This window comes from Monodelphis domestica, chromosome 7 (assembly GCF_027887165.1).
Source record: "Monodelphis domestica isolate mMonDom1 chromosome 7, mMonDom1.pri, whole genome shotgun sequence".
NCBI lineage: Eukaryota > Metazoa > Chordata > Mammalia > Didelphimorphia > Didelphidae > Monodelphis > Monodelphis domestica.
Genome location: NC_077233.1, coordinates 263,689,539 through 263,711,380, shown reverse-complemented (window position 1 = coordinate 263,711,380; position 21,842 = coordinate 263,689,539). Strand labels below are relative to the sequence as shown.

The 21,842-nt window shown below is 36.8% G+C and overlaps 1 protein-coding gene across 3 annotated transcripts in view; it reads left to right on the top strand.

Moving 5' to 3' along the window:
* The first annotated feature begins 539 nt into the window (after positions 1-539).
* The window catches only part of MELK (maternal embryonic leucine zipper kinase), an 89,900-nt gene continuing 68,597 nt past the window's right edge, over positions 540-21,842 (top strand). The window contains exons 1-4 of one of the 3 annotated variants that reach the window (XM_007497994.3): positions 540-709; positions 5,348-5,455; positions 11,756-11,841; positions 18,942-19,058. In XM_007497994.3, the coding sequence (XP_007498056.1) occupies positions 5,392-5,455; positions 11,756-11,841; positions 18,942-19,058 (267 nt within the window). In that variant the 5' untranslated portion in view covers positions 540-709; positions 5,348-5,391. Of the gene's footprint in view, positions 710-3,493; positions 3,661-5,347; positions 5,456-11,755; positions 11,842-18,941; positions 19,059-21,842 lie in introns of those variants that run through there. The other 2 variants (XM_007497995.3, XM_056806720.1) reach the window with 2 other exon arrangements.

Below are 21,842 nucleotides of genomic sequence, written 5' to 3'. Positions count from 1 at the left end.
GGAGGGAGAGATGGATTTTCGTTAGCTGGGGGAAAAAAACCCAACCCACAACCAAGATCTGTTTATTAAACAATCGATTGATTGGTAGGCACACTGGGTTGGGAGACAGAGCAAAATTCAAGACTCCAGCTTTGTCTTTATTCCCTTGGGCGTCATTGGCAAACCCCTTAAATAAAATCTCTGGGACTACAAAACAACGCATGAGACACCTTTAGTCCCTTCCAGCTCCGAATCCACGGTTTTAGGACTGCTGTGATCTGCGCGCCGGTGTGAGGGAACCTGAGCAGCTGGGATGGGGAGCTGCGTCGGTCGGGTTGGTTTCAAATTAAAAGCAATAAATATTAGGAAAGGGAAGTCATTGGCAAACTGACATCGCCTACACAAGAGTTGCAGAGGCAGGCAGGGGGAGGAGGGGCCAAGGGCGTAGTTAGGTACGCCTCTCGCTCCAGGCTCCCACGTGGTTAGATCCAGACACGTGAAAACCCGCCCCCTATTTGCCCCCCCCCGCCCCTTCCGGTCTCTGAGGTTTGATTCTATTGGCGGACGGAAACGAGGCGGGGAGCCGAGAGTTTTGAACGCTGCTCCCGGGAAGTACCGGCTGAGTGGGTTTGCCTTCTCTGCTTCTCTTCCCTACGACTAGCTCAACGGTTAAGCTGCTTAGACTCGTCCTTCCCACCACCCTGTTCAGACCCTTCCCTCTTCCTCACAGGTGAGTGACCGCCGCAGTCCGGCGGGAATGGGCTCGGGAGACTGGACACGGAGCCCTTGGAGACATCCTATTGGGTCGCGGCGGAATGGAAGAGACCCAGCGTCCTAGTAGCCGCCGCTGCTCCCGCCACAGGTCGGGTCACTAAACCTGCTAGGGCATTCTGAACTAGCCACTCCGACCCTGGAGGCTGTGACGAAGTGGGGTAGAGGCTCCAGGAGTACTTGGGTGAATTCTAGTAGGTCCGTGAATTTGAGAGGTGAAAAAAACTAATTCCCCGCCCCCCCCCCTCTCAATTTCTAAGTGAAATTTATTTACACTTCCTTCTATTTTGACTGTATGGGCTTTTTTTAGTAGGATCCAATTTGGAGTTTTCTTGGCCAAGATACTGAGATGATTTGCCATTTCCTTCTCCAGCTCATTTTATGGACGCAAAACTGAGGCAAAGTTAAGTGACTTGCCCAGGGTCACACAGTTCTTAAGTGCCTGAGGCTAGATTTTGACTTTTTGGGCAAAGAGGCATTATTTATTCGAAGATAGGGTTGATAGCCTTGACTAGATTCCAAAGGGGTCCGTGCCACAGACACATGAAAAAATAGTAATAATTGCTAGCACTTTTTTTTTTCCCCAGCGCTTACCTTCTGACTTGGAATCAAGACTGTGTATTGGTTCCAAGGCAGAAGAGCAGTAAGGGCTGGGCAATGGGGGTCAAATGACTTGCTCAGGGTCACCCAGCTAGGAAGTGTCTGAGGTAAGATTTGAATCCAGGACCTCCCGTTGCTGGGCCTGGCTCTCAATCCACTGAGCCACCTAGTTACCCCCCAATTGCTAGCTTTCTAAAGTTTGCAAAATTCATTTTATCTGATTTTGCAAAGCACTTTAACATGTTTACTAGTTTAATAATAGCATAGAGGACTTTATGGTTTGCAAAGTGCATTACATGTTTTCTGATTTAATAATTATAGCTAGCATTTATATATTGTATTGCATTTATATACTTCTTTAAGGTTTGCAGAGTGCTTTAACAAATCTGCTTTAATAATAATAATAGCTAGTATTTAATAGAAGGGCCAGCTAAGTGCTGGCCCTAGAGTCAGGAAGACCTGAGTTCAAATGAGACCTCAGATAATTACTTGCAGAGTGACCCTGGGGAAGTAAGTCACTTAACTGTTTGTCCCAGTTCTTCAACTATGAAATGAGCTCCACTCTACTCCAGTATCTTTGCCAAGAAAACCCCAGTGGAGTCAGGAAGACTCATTTACTAAGAATAGCCAGCTAGCACTTATATATTTTATGAGTATATACATTTAGCATTTATATAGTTATTTAAGGTTTGCAGAGGGCGTTATCATGTTATCTGGTTTAATAATAGCTAGCATATATAGAGGGCTTTAAGATTTGCAAAGCACTTTATATGTCTGATTTAATAATAGCTATGATTATATGGCTCCTTAAGTTTTGCAAAATGTTTTTACATGCTTTATTTAATAAGAATTGCTAGCATTTATATATTATGGAATATATACTTAGAACATGTGTATATATATATGTATATATTTTTTTAAGGTTTTCAAAGTGCTTTCCAAATATTATCCCATTTTATCCACTCAACAACCAGGGTAGTAGGTGCTATTAATTATCCCTATTTAAATAAGATATAATAGAGTCTGAGACATTCAATGATGTGCTCCTGGTCAGACAACCACTTCTGTCTGAGGCAGAATTTGAACTCAGGTCTTCCTGACTCTAGACCTACATGTTGTGAACTGGTAGTAGTAATAATTAAAACAGTAATAATATTTAACATAATGCTTATTTTGTGCCTGATACTGCTAAACACTTTATAATTATTTCATTTGATACTTACAGCAACTTTGAGCATGTTCAATGAAACAATTGTGAATAAGGGAATTTAAATCTCAGATGTCCCTTATAGCTCTGAATCCTCCAACAAAAGTATTTGTTAGGAAACTTTTCTTTTACAAATTTATCTCCTCATAACTTGTATTCCTATTTCTGCCCTTTGGAGCCACTAGGAACAAGTCTTTTCCTTCCACTCAAGAACTGTGCAGTTATTTGAAGTTAGTGATTATGTTTTTTGTTAATCTAATTTATCCAGGTTAATAGTTTTGGTTCCTCATGTGGCCTTGTTTTTATGCCCTTCACCCTTTTTATCATAATCCTTTGGATAACCTTTTAGCATTGTGACTGGAACACAAAACCTGAGGTCTGACATAGTATGGTGGAATTCTTACCACTCTTGTTTACGATACTGTATTGCATTGAAAAGAATTCTAAGATTAAATTTGTATTTTTGGTAGGAATATCACCTTATTTTGGTATTTTTTGAGATTGTACTCCCCTAAAATATTTCATATAAATTCCTTTTAAGCCAAGAATCTCCCATTGTGAAGGTCTGCATTCTGTTGAACATATATGTAGGACTTGATATTTGCCACTATCAAATTTCACTTAGTTACTTTTGGCCTTGTTCCAGTCAACAGCGATTATTTTAAAATCTTTAACTTGGTGCTCCTATAAAAAACTGCCATCCCTAGGGCTGATAGACATTCCTTTTATGTCCTTGTCCAAGCTATTGATAAAAATGCTGATGGCCATAGATAGAGACCAGTGACATCTCCCTAGGGATTTTCTTTTATACTCTTTGGAGTATACTCTTTTGATTGTGTCAGCTGCAAATTCAATTGGCAGAGCTGACATCCAATTCAGATTTTTTGTTTTGCAGAAAGATACCATAAAATTTTATTAAATATCTTATTCCTGTAGTTTTTTAGCAACACAATTTTGAATTTTATTCCTGTGGAAACTTTGCTTCTTGGAGACATTGTTGTCATCTGTAATATGGGAATAATAATAGTTTCCTTGGGAGCTCATAAATTGGGAGCTGGAAAGGATATTTCAAGTCCATCTATTTCGGCCCCTTCATTTTACAGGTGAGCCCCCTACACTTTATTTATTTATTTGTTGTTATTATTTTTTAAACCCTTACCTTCCATCTTAGAATCAATACTGTGTATTGGTTCAAGGCATAAGAGTGGTAAGGACTAGGTGATGGGGGTGAAGTGACTTGCCCAGGGTCACACAGCTGGGAAGTGTCTGAGGTCACATTTGAACCCAGAACCTCCTGTCTCTAGGCCTGGCTCTCAATCCACTGAGTCACCCAGCTGCCCCCCTCCTTCCCCCCATTTTACATAGTTCCAGAGAGGTCAAGTGACTCAACCAAGATGTCACTGGCAATAAGTGGCAATGCCAGGGTTTTATCCTCTGATTTTTCATTGCAGTCTCTGTGGAGAGGGACTGTATTAGATTAGGTCATCCTGATATATGATTATTTCTCTGATCTATCTGTGGCAGCCTACCTAGGCAGTCACTTGGGCTGCTTTTAATGAATCGGGTGGAGGCATTTGTTTTTCTCTTCCTAGGTTAGAATGAAGGAAGCCCAAGGAGTATAAGGAGAAAAGTTCATTTCTTCCATTTCCTCAAATTTTTGAGTCCCTACCATGTGAAGTGCCTCATGAGTCATAGAGGAAATGAAGAATGAGACCTTTCTTACCCTTGTTGAACTTTAACCTCATATATGAGCTTATTTCAGTAGGCAAGGGACTATTTTAGAACATCTTACTCTACTTCCCAACTCCCCCTCCCCCGCTCACTTACACTATCTCCAAGTTTATAGCCTGCCTCAAGCCTTCTGAGTTTGTATGAATTTACCTTGTGCTCCACTGCTCTGTTCTGGTCTCCCTCTTCCCTTTCTGCTACCAGCATGCACACATTCACATATGCATAGATGTACAATCTTGTAAAGGATTATTTATTAGGATTTTGAAGCTAGAAAAGTACCTTGATGATTATGAGAAAACTAAGACCAAAAGAAGCTTAAATAAATGACTTGTCCAAGCTCTTGTGACCAATAAATTGGCAGCGCCAGGATTAGGATCTAAACTGTTAATAGAACACTTCTAGAAATGCAAGAATGCAATTCAGAATTCTGCCAAGCATTTGTATTATGTGGTTTATTATACAGAATAGAAGTTTGTCCAGAGGCAATGCAATTGCAAGATTTATCTTGTTGAAGAAGCAGTCTACCATCATTAACTTTTGCTTATCTCTGATTCCTTAGAGGGAAAATTCCTTAGAGGGAAGATTCCTTAGTGGTTAAATTCCATAGAAAGTCAAAAAGTGGCATCTTAACCCAGAATTTTAACTTAGATTTCATTTAGCTTGACCCTTCTCCCAACAAAGCAGGAAACAAAATCAACCCATTGGAGCTTCATCTCTTTTTTATTTCCTCAGTTCAGACTTGTTGGTGTAGATGCTAATGGTCAAAAGGCAGGTTTAGTAGGAGGAAGATAAGCCCTGGGCAGGAATGTTCAATGGTCAACCCTACAAATGGACAATGACTTATACATGTTGATATTGATCAATCAGATGATTGGTTTCATCATATATAACTGATTAGATCATCAAACATTTGTTGAATTTCTAATATGTGCAAAGGACTGTTGTAGGCATTGAGAAAACAGACTATTTTTGATCTCTAATAAACTTTAGATATAAAAGTTCCTTTCAACAATTTTTAGTACTAGATTATAATGTTTTTGTGTTATTTCTACCCAACAGCTTGTGTGCTTTTATTTTTTGGTAACTTGAAACAAGCTTTCACCATGGCTGTGGGAGACTATGATGAACTTCTCAAATATTATGAATTATATGAAACTATTGGGACAGGTAAGTCTTTTTTTTTTTTGCAAGCAAATGATATTTGAGTTTTCAGATGTAAACAGAAGCACAGCACAGACTCTATGCAACTTAGTTTCTTTTCCCCTGAAGAAAAATTATACCTGAGACACAAACCTGAGACCTCCTTAATTTTCAGATAGTCAATTTCTTCAAGTTATTCTGGGTTCTAAAGATAATCAGTTTCTTCAGTCACTCTAAATCCTAGGTAAATAGAGTCAGCCTTACACTCTAGTATATCAAGATAGTTAATCAAGATAATTTACACATAATCCATGAATTCCTGATGTCTTCTGATTTATATCATTCTGTCAAATGAGCACTCTTGTTAAGTATACTATATATGCTTCATGACATTAGAAGAGGGAGATTAGATTAGGACAAACACTGCCAGATAGAGTTCTGATTTTTTTTCAAAGGTTTTAATTAATCACAAAATTTCAGCTGCTTGGCCTCACCTGAGTATGTGTACCACAGTCAATTACTTGTTGATTGGAGTGGCCAACCAGTAATGAAGAGGAGGTAAACATTTGATAGCCTTTTTTGTTTTAATTGACCTGTAACTCTTTACTTTTTACCTTTCTTAAGTTAAGGCTTTTGGTGATATCCATGCATCCTGCCACCTTCTGGTTTTTTAATTTAAATCCTTCTGTTTAGGTACAGTGAGTTTCTGTTTAGTAGTGTTAACTTAGTTCTAGTCCATAGTAGTAATCTTTTGGATAGGAGTAATCTTTTTTCATATTAAATTTTATTTTATTCTTCTTCAATTACATTTAAAAAGTTTCCAACTTTTTCCAAAGAAGACTGAGTCTAGGATTCTCTCCCTCTCCCTCCAACTCCTACTCTCCTTGAGACAGTAACCAGTCTCATGTAGATTTTATATGTGTAATCATGTAAAATATAAAAAACTTGTAAAATGTAAAACATTTTTTGTCATAATCCTTTTGTGTAAGGAAATTTTAAAAAAATTAAGAAAGAGTGAAAAAAGTTTGTTTTTGTTTGGATTCAGACTCAGTTCTTTTTCTCTGGAAATAGATGGCATTTTTATCACGAGGCCTTTGGGATAGATTTGGATTATTGTATTGCTGGGAATAGCTGGTATTCACAGTTGTTCATTGTACAGTATTCCTATCATTGTGTATAGCAGTGATGGGCAACCTTTTCAGCTTGGTGTGTAAAAATTCGCCAAAAAACCGAGCATAACTCGGGTGGTGTGTCACTTTGAGAAAAAACCCATAATTTTGTGATATTTATAGTTTAACAAAAATGTATAATTGTAATATATAACTATTTAAAAAACCAAAACTAATTATTTAACTTACCTGCTTAGTGACTTCTTTGTTCATCTGTCAGTTGGTTTCTTTTGTTGGTCTTGATATTATTTAACCTGAGTGGGTGCCATGAACTAAGATAAGTGAGGAAGAGGAGGAATTCTTTAACCTGCCTATTAGTGACTTTTTTGTTGCTGAATTTCATTGGCTAAATATTCAATTGAAGTTTGTATTTTGTACACTTTAAGCCCAAGCAAGTGCTACTAACTTCATCTGTCACTCTGTTTCTTTTGTTGGTTTTGATATTTTTTTAACTGCCCGTGCCTTTTCTTCCACATGCTCCTCCTCCCTACCCCAATGGGAGCCCCATGCGCCCTAGCTGCAGCTGCTCCTGGCCCCGAGGCATGCTTTGCCCACATGTAGCCACGTGTCGTAGAAAATGGTCATAGGTTCACCATCACGGGTGTATAGTGTTCTGGTTCTGCTTATTTCACTCTGCTTTACTTCCTGTAAGTCATTCCAGGTTTTTCTGAGCTTCTTCAGTTTGTCATTTCTTATATATAGCACAATAGTATTCCATTATAATCATACACTATAACTTACTCAACCATTTTTCTCAGTTGATGATTTTCTAAATCTTTGCTCCCTGAAAAAGACCTGCTTTAAATATTTTTGTACATATAGATCCTCCCTCCCCCACCTTTTAAAAATCTCTTTGGGATGTAAACCTAGTAATGGTATTGCTGAGTCAAAGGGTATGCACTTTTTTATTGCCCTGTGGACACAGGTCCAGATAGCTCTTCCGAATGATTAAATACCCCCAACAGTACATTTGTGTCTCAACTTTCCCATATCCCTCCAAGTTTTGTCATTTTCTTTTTCTGTCATAATAGCCAGTATGATAGGTATGGGGTGGTAATTTAGAGTCATTTTGATTTGCATTTCTGTAAATAATAGTGATTTAAAGCTTTTTTTTTGGCACAACTAAAGAGAACTTTAATTACTTCATCTGAGAATTGCCTGTACATATCCATCAGATGGGAAATGACTTATTATATCTATATCTCTCTATATCTCATATATTCAATGCATTTTTCTATGTTTTTGAGAAATGAAGCCTTTATTAGAGAGCTCTGTAAAAATTTTTTGCACCATTATTATTGTGTATTACTTCCCATCCTGTTTCCCATTCTGTTTCCCCGCCTTTTAGTTTCTGATCTCCATTTCCCCTCATTTGTCTTCCTATCTGCCCCACCCACTTCCTTTATCCCCTTACCTTCCTACTTTCCTGGAGGGTAACATAGCTTTCCATACCCAATTGATTGTATATGTTCTTCCCTCATTGAGCCAAATCTGCTGATAATAAGGTTCACAGCTTCTCCTTCCCTCATTCCTCATCTTCCTCTCCACTGTAAATGCCTCTTGTATTTGTGATTTTTAAAAATTCCATTCTATTTCCTCTTCCCCCTCTTCCCAATGCATTTCTTTTTCTTATGCCTTAATTTTATTTTTTATATCATCCTATCATATTCAATCCCTACCCTTGTCCTCTGTTTACATATACTCCTTCTGGCTGCCCTAATAATAATAAAAACCCTTTGGAATTACAAGAATTATCTCCCTATTTAGGGATATATGCAATTTAACTTATTGAATATCTTTTGATTTTTATTTCCTTTTTACCTTTTTATGATTCTCTTGAGTCACATTTGAGAGTTAGAGTTTCCATTCAGCTCTCTTCTTTTCATCAGGAATGTTTGATAGACCTCTCTTTCATTGAATATTTATTTTTCCCCTGAAGGATTGTGCTTAATTTTGCTGGGTAAGTGATTTTTGGTGGAAGTTCTAGCTCCTTTGCCCCTTGGAATATCATATTCCAGGCCCTTCAGTTCTTTAATGGAGAAGTTGCTAAGTCTTGTGTAATCCTGATTATATTTGAATTGATTCATTTTCACTGCTTGCAATAGTTTCTTCTTGACCTGAGAATTCTGGAATTTTGTAATATGCCTGGTAGTTATTTCTTTTTGGATCTCTTTCAGGAGGTGATTAGTAGATTCTTTCAATTTTTATTTTGTTTGCTGGTATATCAGGGTTTCCTTGATGATTTTTTTTTGTTTAAAACCTTACCTTCTGTCTCAGAATCAATACTGTGTATTGGTTGTAAGGCAGAAGAGTGGTAAGGGCTAGGCAATGGGGGCAATGTGTGACTTGCCCAGGGTCACACAACTAGGAAGTATCTGAGGCCAGATTTGAACTTTCCATCTCTAGGCTTGGCTTTCAATCCACTGAGCCACCCAGCTGTCCCTTCCTTGATTATTTCTTGATGATGTCTAAGCTCTTTTTTTGATTGTAGTTTTCATGTAGTCCAGTAATTCTTATATTATCTCCTAGATTTATTTTCCAGTTCAGTTGTTTTTCCCATGAGATATTTCACATTTTCTTCTATTTTTCATTTTTTTACTTTGTTTCTTAATGTCTCAGGAAGTCATTTGCTTCCTCTTGTCCAGTTCTAATTTTTAAAGTATGATGCTTTTCCTCAGTGAATTTTTGTAACTCTTTCCATAGGGCTAGCTAAATTCTGTCTTTCAAAAAGTTATCTGTAGTGCATTTTTGTATATCTTTCCATTTGGCCAGTTCTGCTTTTTATGAAGTTTTTTCTCTTCATTTAATTTTTGTGCCTTGTTTACCAATTGTACTATTCTGCTTTTTAAGGTATTAATTAATTCAGTATTTTTTTGTGTCTCCTTTCCCAAGCTGTTGACTCTTTTTTCAAGATTTTCCTATAAGTCATTTGTTTTCCCAGTTTTTCTTCTACCTCTCTTATTTGATTTCCAAAATCTTCTTTGAGCTCTTCCATTAATTCTTTTTGGGCTTGAGAGCTATTAATATTTTTCTTGGAAGCTTTGGATGCAGCAATATTGACTTTATTGTCTTTTTCTGAGTCTGAGAGAGACTTTCCTGTCACCAAAATAACTTTCTATGGTAAATTTCCTTTTTTTTGTTGTTGTTTGCTCATTTCCTGCCTTTTTCTTTTCTTTTAGTTAAAAAAAACTGTTAAAGTTGGGCTCTGTAACAGTGGTGAAAAGAGCATTGTACCAAACTTCAGATTCTTTTTGTAGCTTCCTTCAGTGCTGCCTCTGGGGATCTGTCTGCTTTCAGTTCTTTCAAGGTGATATGCTATAAGGAGAGATGTATTTAATACTCTCCTGACCTGTGCTCGAGTCTCTGAGTAACCCCAAGCACTCTTTTACTCCCAGGAACTGTGACCAGGGTCCCCCTACTCCTGTGGGTACAAGTGCTGGTATATCATACTCTAATCATTGTCACATTCACTTCTTTGATTCTATGTGACAAATTATTTTAATTTTAATCTATAATCTCTCATTTCTAAAATGGAAATTATTTGTTTAAAGGCAGGAATATTTAGTAAGCTGAATGTTCAAATATCCCTAATGACGTCTCTTATAGCAAGTATTTGGACATGTATCAGATAACCTGAAAAACTTGTAGGTGTATGGGATTACATGATGAGTAATTACAGTATGTAGATTGGAATTTCTATACTCTCTGCATACATAGATTAGTATTTGTTAGGGCATGGTTTGAGATTTTGTTAAAAATTGATGAGAAGGGACATGATATGATCCTTTTTTCTCTAGGTTCCTATTTTAGATAAATTCCTGCTGAAAAGAAATAGTCATTATTTCATTAGTAAATCAGTAATTTAAACCAGTGAAATAATAAGGGACCAAGGCATGTTTCTTGGCATAGTATGGCACAATAGGAAACCTCCTTTAAAAAAATTCTTTTTAAACTCGTACCTTCTGTCTTAGAATAAATACTAGGTATTGGTTCTAAGGCAGAAAAGTGGTAAGGGCTAGGCAATGGGAGTCAAGTGACTTGCCCAAGGTCACATATCTAGGAAGTGTCTGAGGCCAAGGAAATCTCATTTAAATCCAATGTTAGTACATGTAGAACTTTAACTCACCTTTTCTTTAGAGATAATGTTTGTAGGACTTTTTATAAATAGTAAGGGAGTAGGGAAATTTATAGTTCTCTTGTATATGTTGTAATGCACAAAATAGTGATGAAGATTTTTATGTGTTTAGAAATAGTTGCTTATCTATACAAGTTTATTAAAAGATCGATTGATCTTGAAAGTATTATTAGTCTTTTGTCTTTGGCAGACTATTCACAAACTTTCTCCTTTTTAAAAATACATTTTTGTTGATTTCTTTTATGTTTATATCATCATTTCCAGTTGTATCTTTTCACTATGCATATATACATATCTCTATCTATCTATACTTTTTTTTCTAAAATCCTTACCTTCCATCTTTGAATCAATATTGTATATTGTTTCCAAGGTAGAAGAGTGATAAGGGCTAGTCAATGGGGGTTAATTGACTTGCCCAGGGTCACACAAGTAGGAAGTAAACCCAGGACCTCCTATCTCAGGGTCTGACTCTCAATTCATTGCTCACTTTTCACTATGTTTTACAACAAAGAATTAAAAAAGAGAGATAAAAAAGCATTTTGGATTGAAGTCTGACAGCACATACAGTCTTCTTATATCTATAGGTCTCTACATCTTCAAAGAGGGAACAAAGTACATATTCTTATCTCTTATCTGGGACCAAGCTTGTTTAGTTTTGTTTATTTATGTGGTTGGTTTATATATGTCTTTATATATACACAGAAGGTTCCTTTTCAATATGTAAAAAAATGTACTTCTAAAGCATTAGCTAAAGAGCACTTTTTTTTTCCTAAAATCAGTCCCATGTACTACTTTGAAAAACACAGTCCACTATTTTTTTTTTAATGATGAAAGGTTTAATATAGTACTCAGTAGGGAACCAATTTGAAGAAAGAATCAGGATGTAGCAAGAAAGAGTAGAAACATGGAAGTCATTGGAATATGAGGTGACTTGTTTTCCTCAGTCCTTAATTCTGGTCATTATATTACCTAGCCTCTTCCTAAATATGCTAATTTTGAAATGTTAATTTTTCTTAAACTCAGGTGGCTTTGCAAAGGTTAAGCTTGCTCGCCATATTCTCACCGGAGAAAAGGTAGCAATAAAAATCATGGACAAGAATACACTAGGGGTAAGTGTTTTTTATTTGTTTCTGTTTCTAAATTTAATATTAAATGAACCTCATAAGTCTCTGATTAGTAGTGTTCATTGTATAGGGATCTTTGGCATTAAATATTACTTTAGAGGAAGCAAAATTCACCTTGGTCCATCATTTTGACAAAGTTTAAGTAAGGATGCTTATAATGAGTTCTCTATAATCCATTTATCCAGCCACTTAACTGAGTCTTGTTTCTAGATTTTCTAAGTATGAGTTATATGACAGATTTCTTTGATTGCCTTAATTGTTTGCCAAAAAATTTCTTTATGTTTCATAGGATAGGCTCATGAATTTGGGAGAACTGAGTTTATTGTGGAAAATAAAACCTTTAATTTTAGCTGAGTATATTTCCTCTGGTAAAATGGGAGTAGAAGCTTTGTTGCAACTCATCACTTCAGTCAATCAAAGAGCATTTATTAAGTGCTTATGAAGAGGTACTGTGAAAGATATTAGGAATATAGATACAAAGAATGAAACAATGAACCAATCTTGAATAGTTTACTTTTTAGTGAGGGAGATTAAAAATAATACATGTATAACTATATAGAATAAATACAAATAATTACAAAATATTTATATATGGTAGATTAGGAGGGAAAGTAGTAGCATTTGGGACAATAAAGAAAGACCATGTAAAAGGTAGTGTGGTGAATATTTTTAGCCAATATGAAAGAAAACAGGCAAAGCTCCAAGCCAATAACAGGTTTATTGAGAGAGACTAATAATTAGGTTCTAAGACAGGTATATGCTAATGTTATATCATTCGAGGTCCCACCAAAGTATTCAACCACCAATTCTAGGTCTCAGTGGGTGGGAGACCCATTTCAGATGGATGGGCAGAAGGTCCATTTAGGATGAATTGGTGTGAGGTTCATTTTCTACCTGTGGTTGGATACTATCTTGTCTTGGCTTCTTATTGAGTACCGGTTGGTTACTAAAAGCTGAAATACTAGGTCACTACTTCTTAGTCATTGGAGTCCAAAGATACCCTCACATCTCCGGATGTGTCCTCTATGGCCATTTCCAAGGCCCCCATTACTCATCATCCTGACATGCCTTACATGGTTGATAGAAAGTTATAGTAAAAAGAAGTAGTAGATAGATATATTGCATAGTTAGAATTTTTCCTTTTAAAAATATACTTAGTAGAATTCTATTAATCCTACTATTATTTTGTTATTAAATAGTCATAGTCCCAGCTTAATCACTTCCTTTGGCTGTATACTGATTGTAGTACCTGGGGTCTTATTTTAAAAGAGTCGGGGGTTAGGGATTCTCATTCTCTTCAGTAGCACTTGAGTTATGTCTTGAAGGAAGAGAGGGATTTTGTGAAGAAGTGAAGAGGGAGTTCATTTTATAGGCATGGGGGACAATCGGTCAAAAGGGAATGGGGGTGGTAATGTGTTTGAAGAGCAGAGAGGCTTAGTTTGGTTGGATCAAGTAGTGTGGAAGGAGGAGTAATGTACATTGAAGCTGTAATATGTCAGGGTCATGTCATGAAGGGTTTTACAAGCTCAGCAAAGAAATGCATATTTTTATCCTAGAGGCAATAGAGAACCCCTGGAGTTTATTGAGTAGGTAATTGACACAGTTAGATCTGCATTTAAGGAGAATTACTTTGGCAGCAGTGTGTAGGATGACCCGGAGTGAAAAGAGGCAGAAAGATGATTAAGAGGTCATTGCAGTAATCTAGGTATGAGGATATGAGGACCAGAACTAAGGAGGTAGCTTTGTGAGTTTAAAAAAAATGAGTCAAATTGAGATAGAAATGATCAGGACACCTGTATTGTATAACCCTATTGTGTATTTTCCAGGCTTGAATGAGACTATTTGTTAAAAGAAAGTGTTGACCCTGGAAATAAAAAAATTTTAACCTCAGATTTTTTTTTTCAGCCTGAATTTTTCAAGACTATAAAAAGTGCAGCAACATTACTATGGTAGTGTAGAGAGCAGAATGGTATTGATGTCCCCAGCCTACCCCCAACTGAAAAACCAGAATTTTGAGGGTCCATGGCATGTAATTTTGTCAGGAAAGAGTCAAATGATGGTAAGGATCCTATATCAGATGGCAGAGATAAGAATTTTGGATAAGGTAGGTGACACGGTACAATCCTCCATAGGGTGATCTCTATAGGAGGTCCATAGGTTTCCTTAAGGTTTCAGCCAATTGTGAACAGAGGTCTGGCATTCCATAGCCCTGCTCTTGCGGTTTTTGTGGTTAGTACGGTCCCGCCACTTGACCCTCTGTTTCATCTTTTTGCTCTTGTCTTTCAACCTGTGCATTGGCTTCTTCCCTACTTGGCTGTTACAGTGGAGTGGAAATTGACAAGATGGTGCTATGACAATGAGCTAATGATGTGTTTTTTCATTTCAACTAAAATCAAGCATTTTACTCACTTAATGTATATTTTGTGAAACTACAATTTGTTGAAAATACATTTAATCAGATGACAAGATGACCTTGAGATATGTGAGCTTTAGAATTTCTAGGCCATAGTCTGACTTTCTGATTTTGCCATGAACTTGGACAGGTCCCTGTATATTAACTGACCATAATAAATATTGGGTCATTTTATAATACTTAAAGCACATAAGTGTAGAACAGTATACTAGAACAGTATTTCAGATTAGTTCTTTCATGATAGAGCACAGGGCTCCAATTCTTTGATGGAAGGTCCTTGAGGTATACTTTCTTCATTAGATTATGTTTGGTCCAATTAATGATTTGGTCCCTAAATTGTTAATCTTTGTTATAAGAAGCTACAGAAGGAGTTAGTTAAATATAAGATTCACTGGGGGCAATGGGGATACCTTTTTAAGTCAGCTAATTCCTTCAGTTATACAATACCACTCAAAAGCATAATGACCTTACTTTGAAATCAGTTAACATCTCTTGCTTTTCTAAATTGATGCTCTATTTCCACTTAGTCTTTCTTTGATACTATATATGGTTCTATATGGTAACTTGCTTTAATTCCTTACATTTTTAGGAGATCTCCTAGATTTTCTTAAAATTTTTACAAGTTTGCATTGGATCTCAAATACCTAGCCTTCTTTCTAGGAGAGCTCTTAGTATTCTACTGGATTGCACACAGTGAGTTGGCTAGGGAGAAATTTCAAATGATAGCCCTGGTTTCCTAAGGCTTATGACACACTTTGCTAGCAAGAGAATTATTACTCAGTATAGAGTTTGAAAGCTGAATTGGAGTAGGGAATGATTCCTGGAAATACTAAGAGTATCCAACTGGGGGTAGCATTCTTTGACTTTGTTCCTGAGGAATAGAAGCTCTTTTCTCTCCTAAAGTTAAAAACAGGTTTTTTTTGGGGGGGGGAAGGGGAGAGAGGGGTAGGATGGAAGAAAGAGGTATGGATCTTATAAATGCTTTGTCTAAGGAAGAATCTCTTTCCAGTGGCACCTATGAGTAGAGACTGAGATAGGGAAAAGATCACAAAAGTCAAGGAGTCCTGGTGATTCCTTAGTTCCTTACTTATTGTCTAATCTTGTTTTTTAAATCTTTTTATCTTGTCAAATTGTTTACCATCTTTGAGAGAGTGCAAGAAAGGGAGGGAGACAGACAATTTGGATCTTATAAGTTTGGAAAATATGCTTAAAATTTTTATGACATGTGAATCTTTGCATTTTGGCTTTCACAAATGGAAAGGCTGTTTTTAGCTCTTAAGATACTGTGACATCTAAATTTACCTGTGCTGAAAGGACAAGCCTGACTGCGTAAGATGGAAACATTGACGGTTGCTTCAATTGCTCAATTTCAGTTAGTCAGTTAATGAGAACTTAAAAAATATTTGCTATGTGCCAGGCACTGAGGGTACAAAGAAAGCCAGTCCCTGCTTTTGAAGAACTCACAATCCAAAAGGAGAGACAACAAACAAACACATATGTATAAACATGTGGCATATAGGATAAATAGGAAATAATCAACAGAGGGAAGGCACTAGAATTGGGAAAGATTCTTGTAGAATTTTGGAAAGGGAGCAAGCATTTATATAGCACCTACTATGTGCCAAGCACTATAATAAATACTTTTTACAAATATCTCATTTGATCCTCAAAACAATCCTGTGAGGTTGGTGCTGTTTATCTCTCAACAATTGAGATAACAGAACAAAAGGAGTTAGGTGTTTTTGCCAAAGGTTACACAGCTATTAATGTCTGAGGCTGGATTTGAACTCAGATTTTCCTATCTCTAGGTCTATTCCTCTAACCACTATGCCACTCAACTAGTCTTTTATAGGACTTGAAGTATGCCAGGGAAGTCAGAAGAAAGAGATGGAGAGGGAGCATATTCCAGGTAGGGGACAGCCAGAGGAAATGCCTGGAGCTGAGATTGAGTGTCTTGGAACAGCAAAGAAGATTATAGGAAAGGTGAAAGGGTAGGAGTGGACCCAAGTTGTAAAAAGCTTTGAGTTGTAAATTTAGGATTTTGTATTTTATCCTGGCAGTGACAGGAAGCCCTTGAAGTTTATTGAATAAGAAGTAACATGGTTGGACCTCTGTTTTAAGAAAATGATTTTGGTAGCTGACTGAATGTCAATACTGGAATGGGGAAAGATTTTTTGCTAGTATACCCAGTAGGATATTGTAATAATACAGGAATAAGATGAGACCTTGTACCAGGGAGCGACATCAGAAAAGTGAAGGGGCGGCAGCATATTGGAGAGCAGTTGTAAAGGTTTAAAACAAAAGGCCTTAGCAACAGATTGAATACTAGGGAAGAGAGATAATGAGGAGTTAAGGATGACACTTAGGTTGTAAGCCTTGGTGGGGCTAGGAGCTTGGTGGTGCTTTCAAAAATAATAGAGAAACTTGGAAAGGGATAGGATGTTGGGGAGAACAAGTTCTGTTTGTGACATATTGAGTCACATCCAGTCTGAGGTATCTAATAAACATTTAGAGATATGAGACTGGAGTGGAGGTCAGTAGAAAGTTTAAGTTTGGATAAGTAGATTTGAGGATCATCAGCATAAAGACAATTAAATCAATGAGATCACTTTATGAAATAGTATTGAGCAGTGATGGTGAACTTATGGCACAGGCACCAAGGATGGCATGCAGAGCTGTGTGGGCATGTGTCTGCCCGGCCTCCCTCCCCTGAAGTTTGTTACTAAAAAGGCAGAAGGACTAAGGGGAGCTACTCCTCTCCCCCTCTCCACTGTGCCTGATTTCATTTTTTCACATCACCTGCCCCTCCATCCAGTACACAAATGGGAGCACTTTCTCCTTCCCCTGTGTGGGGTAAGGTGGGGGTGGGGCAAGGCACTTGGTCTTGGAGGGTGAGGTGGGGCCAGAGCCTGGCACTCTGTCTTTAAAAGGTTCACCATCATTGGGATAGAGGGAAAAGAAAAGAGGGCTTAGGACAGAGCCCTATGAGCCATGGTTAGCTGACTTGTGTTGATTGTAAATCCACCAAAGGAGACAGGGACCATCTGATATGTAGGAGGAGAGCCAAGAAAGTATATGTAGTGTTATAAAAATCTAGAGAGAAGAATCAAGAAGGAGAGGGTGATTAACAGTGTCAAAGATTGCAAAGAGGTTAAGAAGGATAAGAATGAAAAATGGCTATTGATTTTTGCAGTCAAGAGATCAAGGATAACTTTGGAGGAAGAAGTTTTGGTGGAATGATAAATTCAGAAATCAGATTACAAGGGATTAAGAAAATAGTGAGAGTAGATGGAGTGGAATCATGAATTATGTAGTCTTCTCAAGGATTTTAATCCTAAACAGCAGAAAATGTTTGTGATAATATAGGAATGGAAAGACAAGGTTTATGCCTTTTGTTCTGCAGGATAGTCTAGCTATTTCTCTGATTCTTCTCAGAGTATGAGTTTTTATTGGAGGAGGTTTGGAAAACTTTTTTGAAACTGTTAGAGAACCTCTCATTCCAGTGTTTGGAAACAAGAGTGTTATATTAATTTATCTGTTACTATTGAGCTTTTACTTTCTATAGTTATATTTTTTGTGCATAGTTTATGTGAATAATCTATCTGTTTCTAAGCTCTGTTTTTATCAAGTTCTAATGAGAAATTTGCTTTAATTTAAAAGCTTGAAAATTAGAATTTTTCAGTCTTTTCTACTCATATTATTGGATATAAAAAGATGAAAACTATGATTCTAAGTTTAATGATTTATATTTCAATTGAAATTTATTTTGTGCTTTCTTTAAGTCTAAGTATAAACACTTTGCTTAAGAATTTTCATTTGTAGGGCAAACACAAAGAAGTTTTTCTTGGAAATCCCAAGGGTAAAAGACCTTCTCTCCTTTCAACTCCTTTCAGTTCTTTAGTCAGAAATGGGATAAGAAAATGTATATTGGTTTCCTGAGGACAAGAACTGTATTCGAAGAAGAGTGTTGTAAAACTAAAGCAACAAACTTGTTAAGACTTGTTCAGAGCTGTGCCATGTACTATGTTTCTGTGTGTTGTCTATGTATACAATTCTTTTGGAAGGGGAGGAGCAGGTAGACTCGCTTCTTTTCTTCTTTATCTTTTCCAGCCAAATAAACTCAGTACTGATTTCTTTTTGAAGTTTTGTATATCCCTGTTGTTTTTTTTAAGCCCTTACTTTCTGTCTTAGTAACAACTCTAAGACAGAAGGGAAAGAGCTAGGCCAATAGGATTAAGTGATTTGTCTAGGGTGACATAGCTAGATAGTGTCTGAGGGCGTTTTTGAAGATAGGACCTCCTGATTCCAGGCCTGGGCCACCTACCTGCTTGAAGTATACATATTCTTTTTAGGCTAGAGATGCCACAAGACTGCAAAACTCCAGAGTGCCAAAGGGAACTAGGTTAAAATGTCATTGGGAAATGTTTAACAAAATTCAGCATAACATAGGCAACATTAATATGTAGTTTTCTTGGTCAATATGCAGCCTGCAGGGATCTGTTTCTCTTTGAGTTTGATATTACTCTCATCTGTAGATTAGGGAATAGGGCTCTTTAGAAATGTACAGAACTTAATATATAAAGACGACTGAATATTCTATTCCTCCTTTGATATGATACAGATGTCTTATAACCTGCTTCAGATTACTTGAGCATTGAAATTTTTGTTGCAGAATGATTTGCCTCGTGTAAAGACAGAGATTGATGCTATGAAGAACCTCAGTCATCAACATATTTGTCGTCTTTACCATGTGCTTGAGACTGACAACAAAATATTTATGGTTATGGAGGTTAGTATGTTCCCCAAACCTGAACATATTTGCTAAATAAAATGTATGTATAATTCATTTGCATAATTCAAAATGCCACATACTGAAAATGAATATTTATTATGAAGATGGGTCACATGTTCAGTTTAAACAATGTAGCTTTGTTATCAAAGTTTTTGAGTACCAACTATGATGTTGTGCTTAGAGCTGTACCAAAATGTCCCTTGTTTCTGCATAGTGTATAAGAGGGAAAGACCAGAAGCAATGTAAAGATTGAATTTGAAGGATTATCTCAGGAGAAGAGAAAATGGAACCCCAGCTGACATTGGGGGAATGGTATGAAACTTTTTAGCCAAGCTCAAAAAGACAGCAATTGGGAAACCAGGGGTTCTTTGCTCCTGGAGCTGAGAGAGAAGGAACTGACCCTTTGCTGTGAAGATACCCATTTTATCAATCCTTTTGCCTGAACCATAGAAGATCTTATTTTTCAACTGGTGACACTTTTAGGATAAAGACTTTTGTCCCTTAGGGGAACCTCAGAGCTTATCCTGAAGAAGACCCTGGTTCATACCCCCCAGATCTGTATAGGAAATAGCCAGGGATTTCCTTTTCCCTCTGTCCTCATTACCCTTCAACCTTTTATACCTAAATAAATAGACATCTTGATTTTAATAGAGACTTCAATCAGATTCAATGTATTAAGGAGGGGAACTTCAAAGAACATCATTTAAGAAGGAGAACTGAAGCGAAATTTTACTTACACCTTTAGTCCAGTCAGAACTGACTCCATTTGTTAACAGCCCAACTTGGGCTGTAGTGTTGTTACTTTCTATTTATTCCCCAAGTAATTGGCAACTTTGGTTCCTTCTTAATTTCCCCACTATTACAATAGTAGGAGTTGGTAGTCCATAACTTGTAATGTTAATGTGAAAGAATAGAGGACCTGGGGACAATAGAATGAAAACAAATGAATACAGAAACATCTGAATATAGACTACAGATGCAAGTTGGAGTTGAGTGGGTGTGTGTATATGAGAGTAGAGGATAGGGAAACTGACTGTGGAGGTTCATTTTGCTAGAGGAAGATATCTCTTTGATGAATTTGGAAGTCCTAAGATTTACTGAATGACTTAAGAACATTTTTGAATAATGAAATAGTTAAGCAGATTGCTGGGCTATTGGTATTTCAGTCACATAACATGGCTCACTGAAGAGCCTTCTGACTAAATGAAGAGGACTTGTAAGAAGTATGTCTGAGAAGGACACCCGGAAACAAAATGGGACTACTGGAGGTAATCCTGCTATGCCTTGTGGGGACTTGAAATCCATGGTGAGGCTACTGACTTGATCTGTAGTATGACACTAGGACACTTGCAAGATTCTAAAGAGGTTGGTGATAGCATAACAATGAATGGGAGAAGAATATCCATTTTGCCAGAAGCAGTGAGTGAAAATAAATAAGTTGGATAGGATTAAGAGGACTCATGTCAAAGTTAGGTTAGACTAGATGACCCTTTGGGGACCTTTCCAGTTCCAAGATTCTAAGAGCCTGTAGAGATAGGAAGTAAGATGAGGAAAGGGTTTTAATAATCTAGGTGAAAAATAAGCAGAGTCTGGACTAAGGCATTGTGAATAAGAACAGGAAGAAGAGGTTCAAAAGAGATATTCTGAAGGGACAGCAGTGCTGGCAGAATATTGGAAATGTGGGCATCAAAGAATAGTAATGAGTTCAAGATGACTCTTACAATTTCTTGATTGCTATTTTGTCGAAATAGAATTGCCTGTTGTGAAAGCAGAAGTTGCTCTTTATTTTCATGTATTTTGATTCAACTACAGGGCAACCAGTCTGATATGTCAGGGACACAGTGTGATTACATGGGTGTGATTTTCACATTTTCTCTTTATCTTAGGCCAGTGATGGTGAACCTTTTAGAGTCTAGGTGCCCAAATTGCATCCCATATCCCACTTATTTATCGCTAAGTGCCAATATGGCAATTTAACCTGAATATGAAGGTTTTAATTTAGAAAAAAAACCAACTCGTACATGAACATCTTTTGTCTTAAAAGAAAAACACAATAACAGAACTTTCAATGATACAAACAACTTTTTATTGAAAGGTAAAAGTTTGCATTTGGCATGGTTTTGAACAATTAATGTGATTTTTGCTATCGTATGCATGCTGATAATTTGGCTAACCATGGCTCATACTTTCTAAGTTTGAGAGCAACACATGCAGCACTCAGGTCATTTGTTAGTCTGTTTGTGGTGTCATATTTGATATAATTCAAAGATGAAAACTGCTGTTAACAAGCATAAGATGATCCAAACAAAATAAAGAAAGCAATCCCAAATGTTTTCATTGACTTAAAATTATTTGGCAGAGAATTCCACACTTTAAGGATTTCATTTTCAGAACTGTGTTGACCTTTGTCATCCCTTCTATCTTCTCAAGTGTTTCATGCAAGTCATAGAACTTATTTTTCTAGATAAAGTTTTCTTGAAATTCCAATAGCTCCATTTCCAGATTTCCTAAATCTAATTAGTATAAGTGGGAAAGATCAAATTCTTCAAATTTAGCTTTATCAGAAGTAAGAAAACAGGGTTGCCTCCATCTTATAGAACTGTAAAAATGTGTTTCTAAAATTCACCTTTGCAGCTGCTCTATTGCTAGAAAATTCCTTGTAGATTTCCTAATGGCTTGTAGGATTGTCTGCAAATGTAAAATTTTCTAAATTAATTTTTAGACTTGGAAAATATTTTAGTTGCCCTCTTTCAAGGTCCCTTTCAAAAGCCTGTAGTTTTC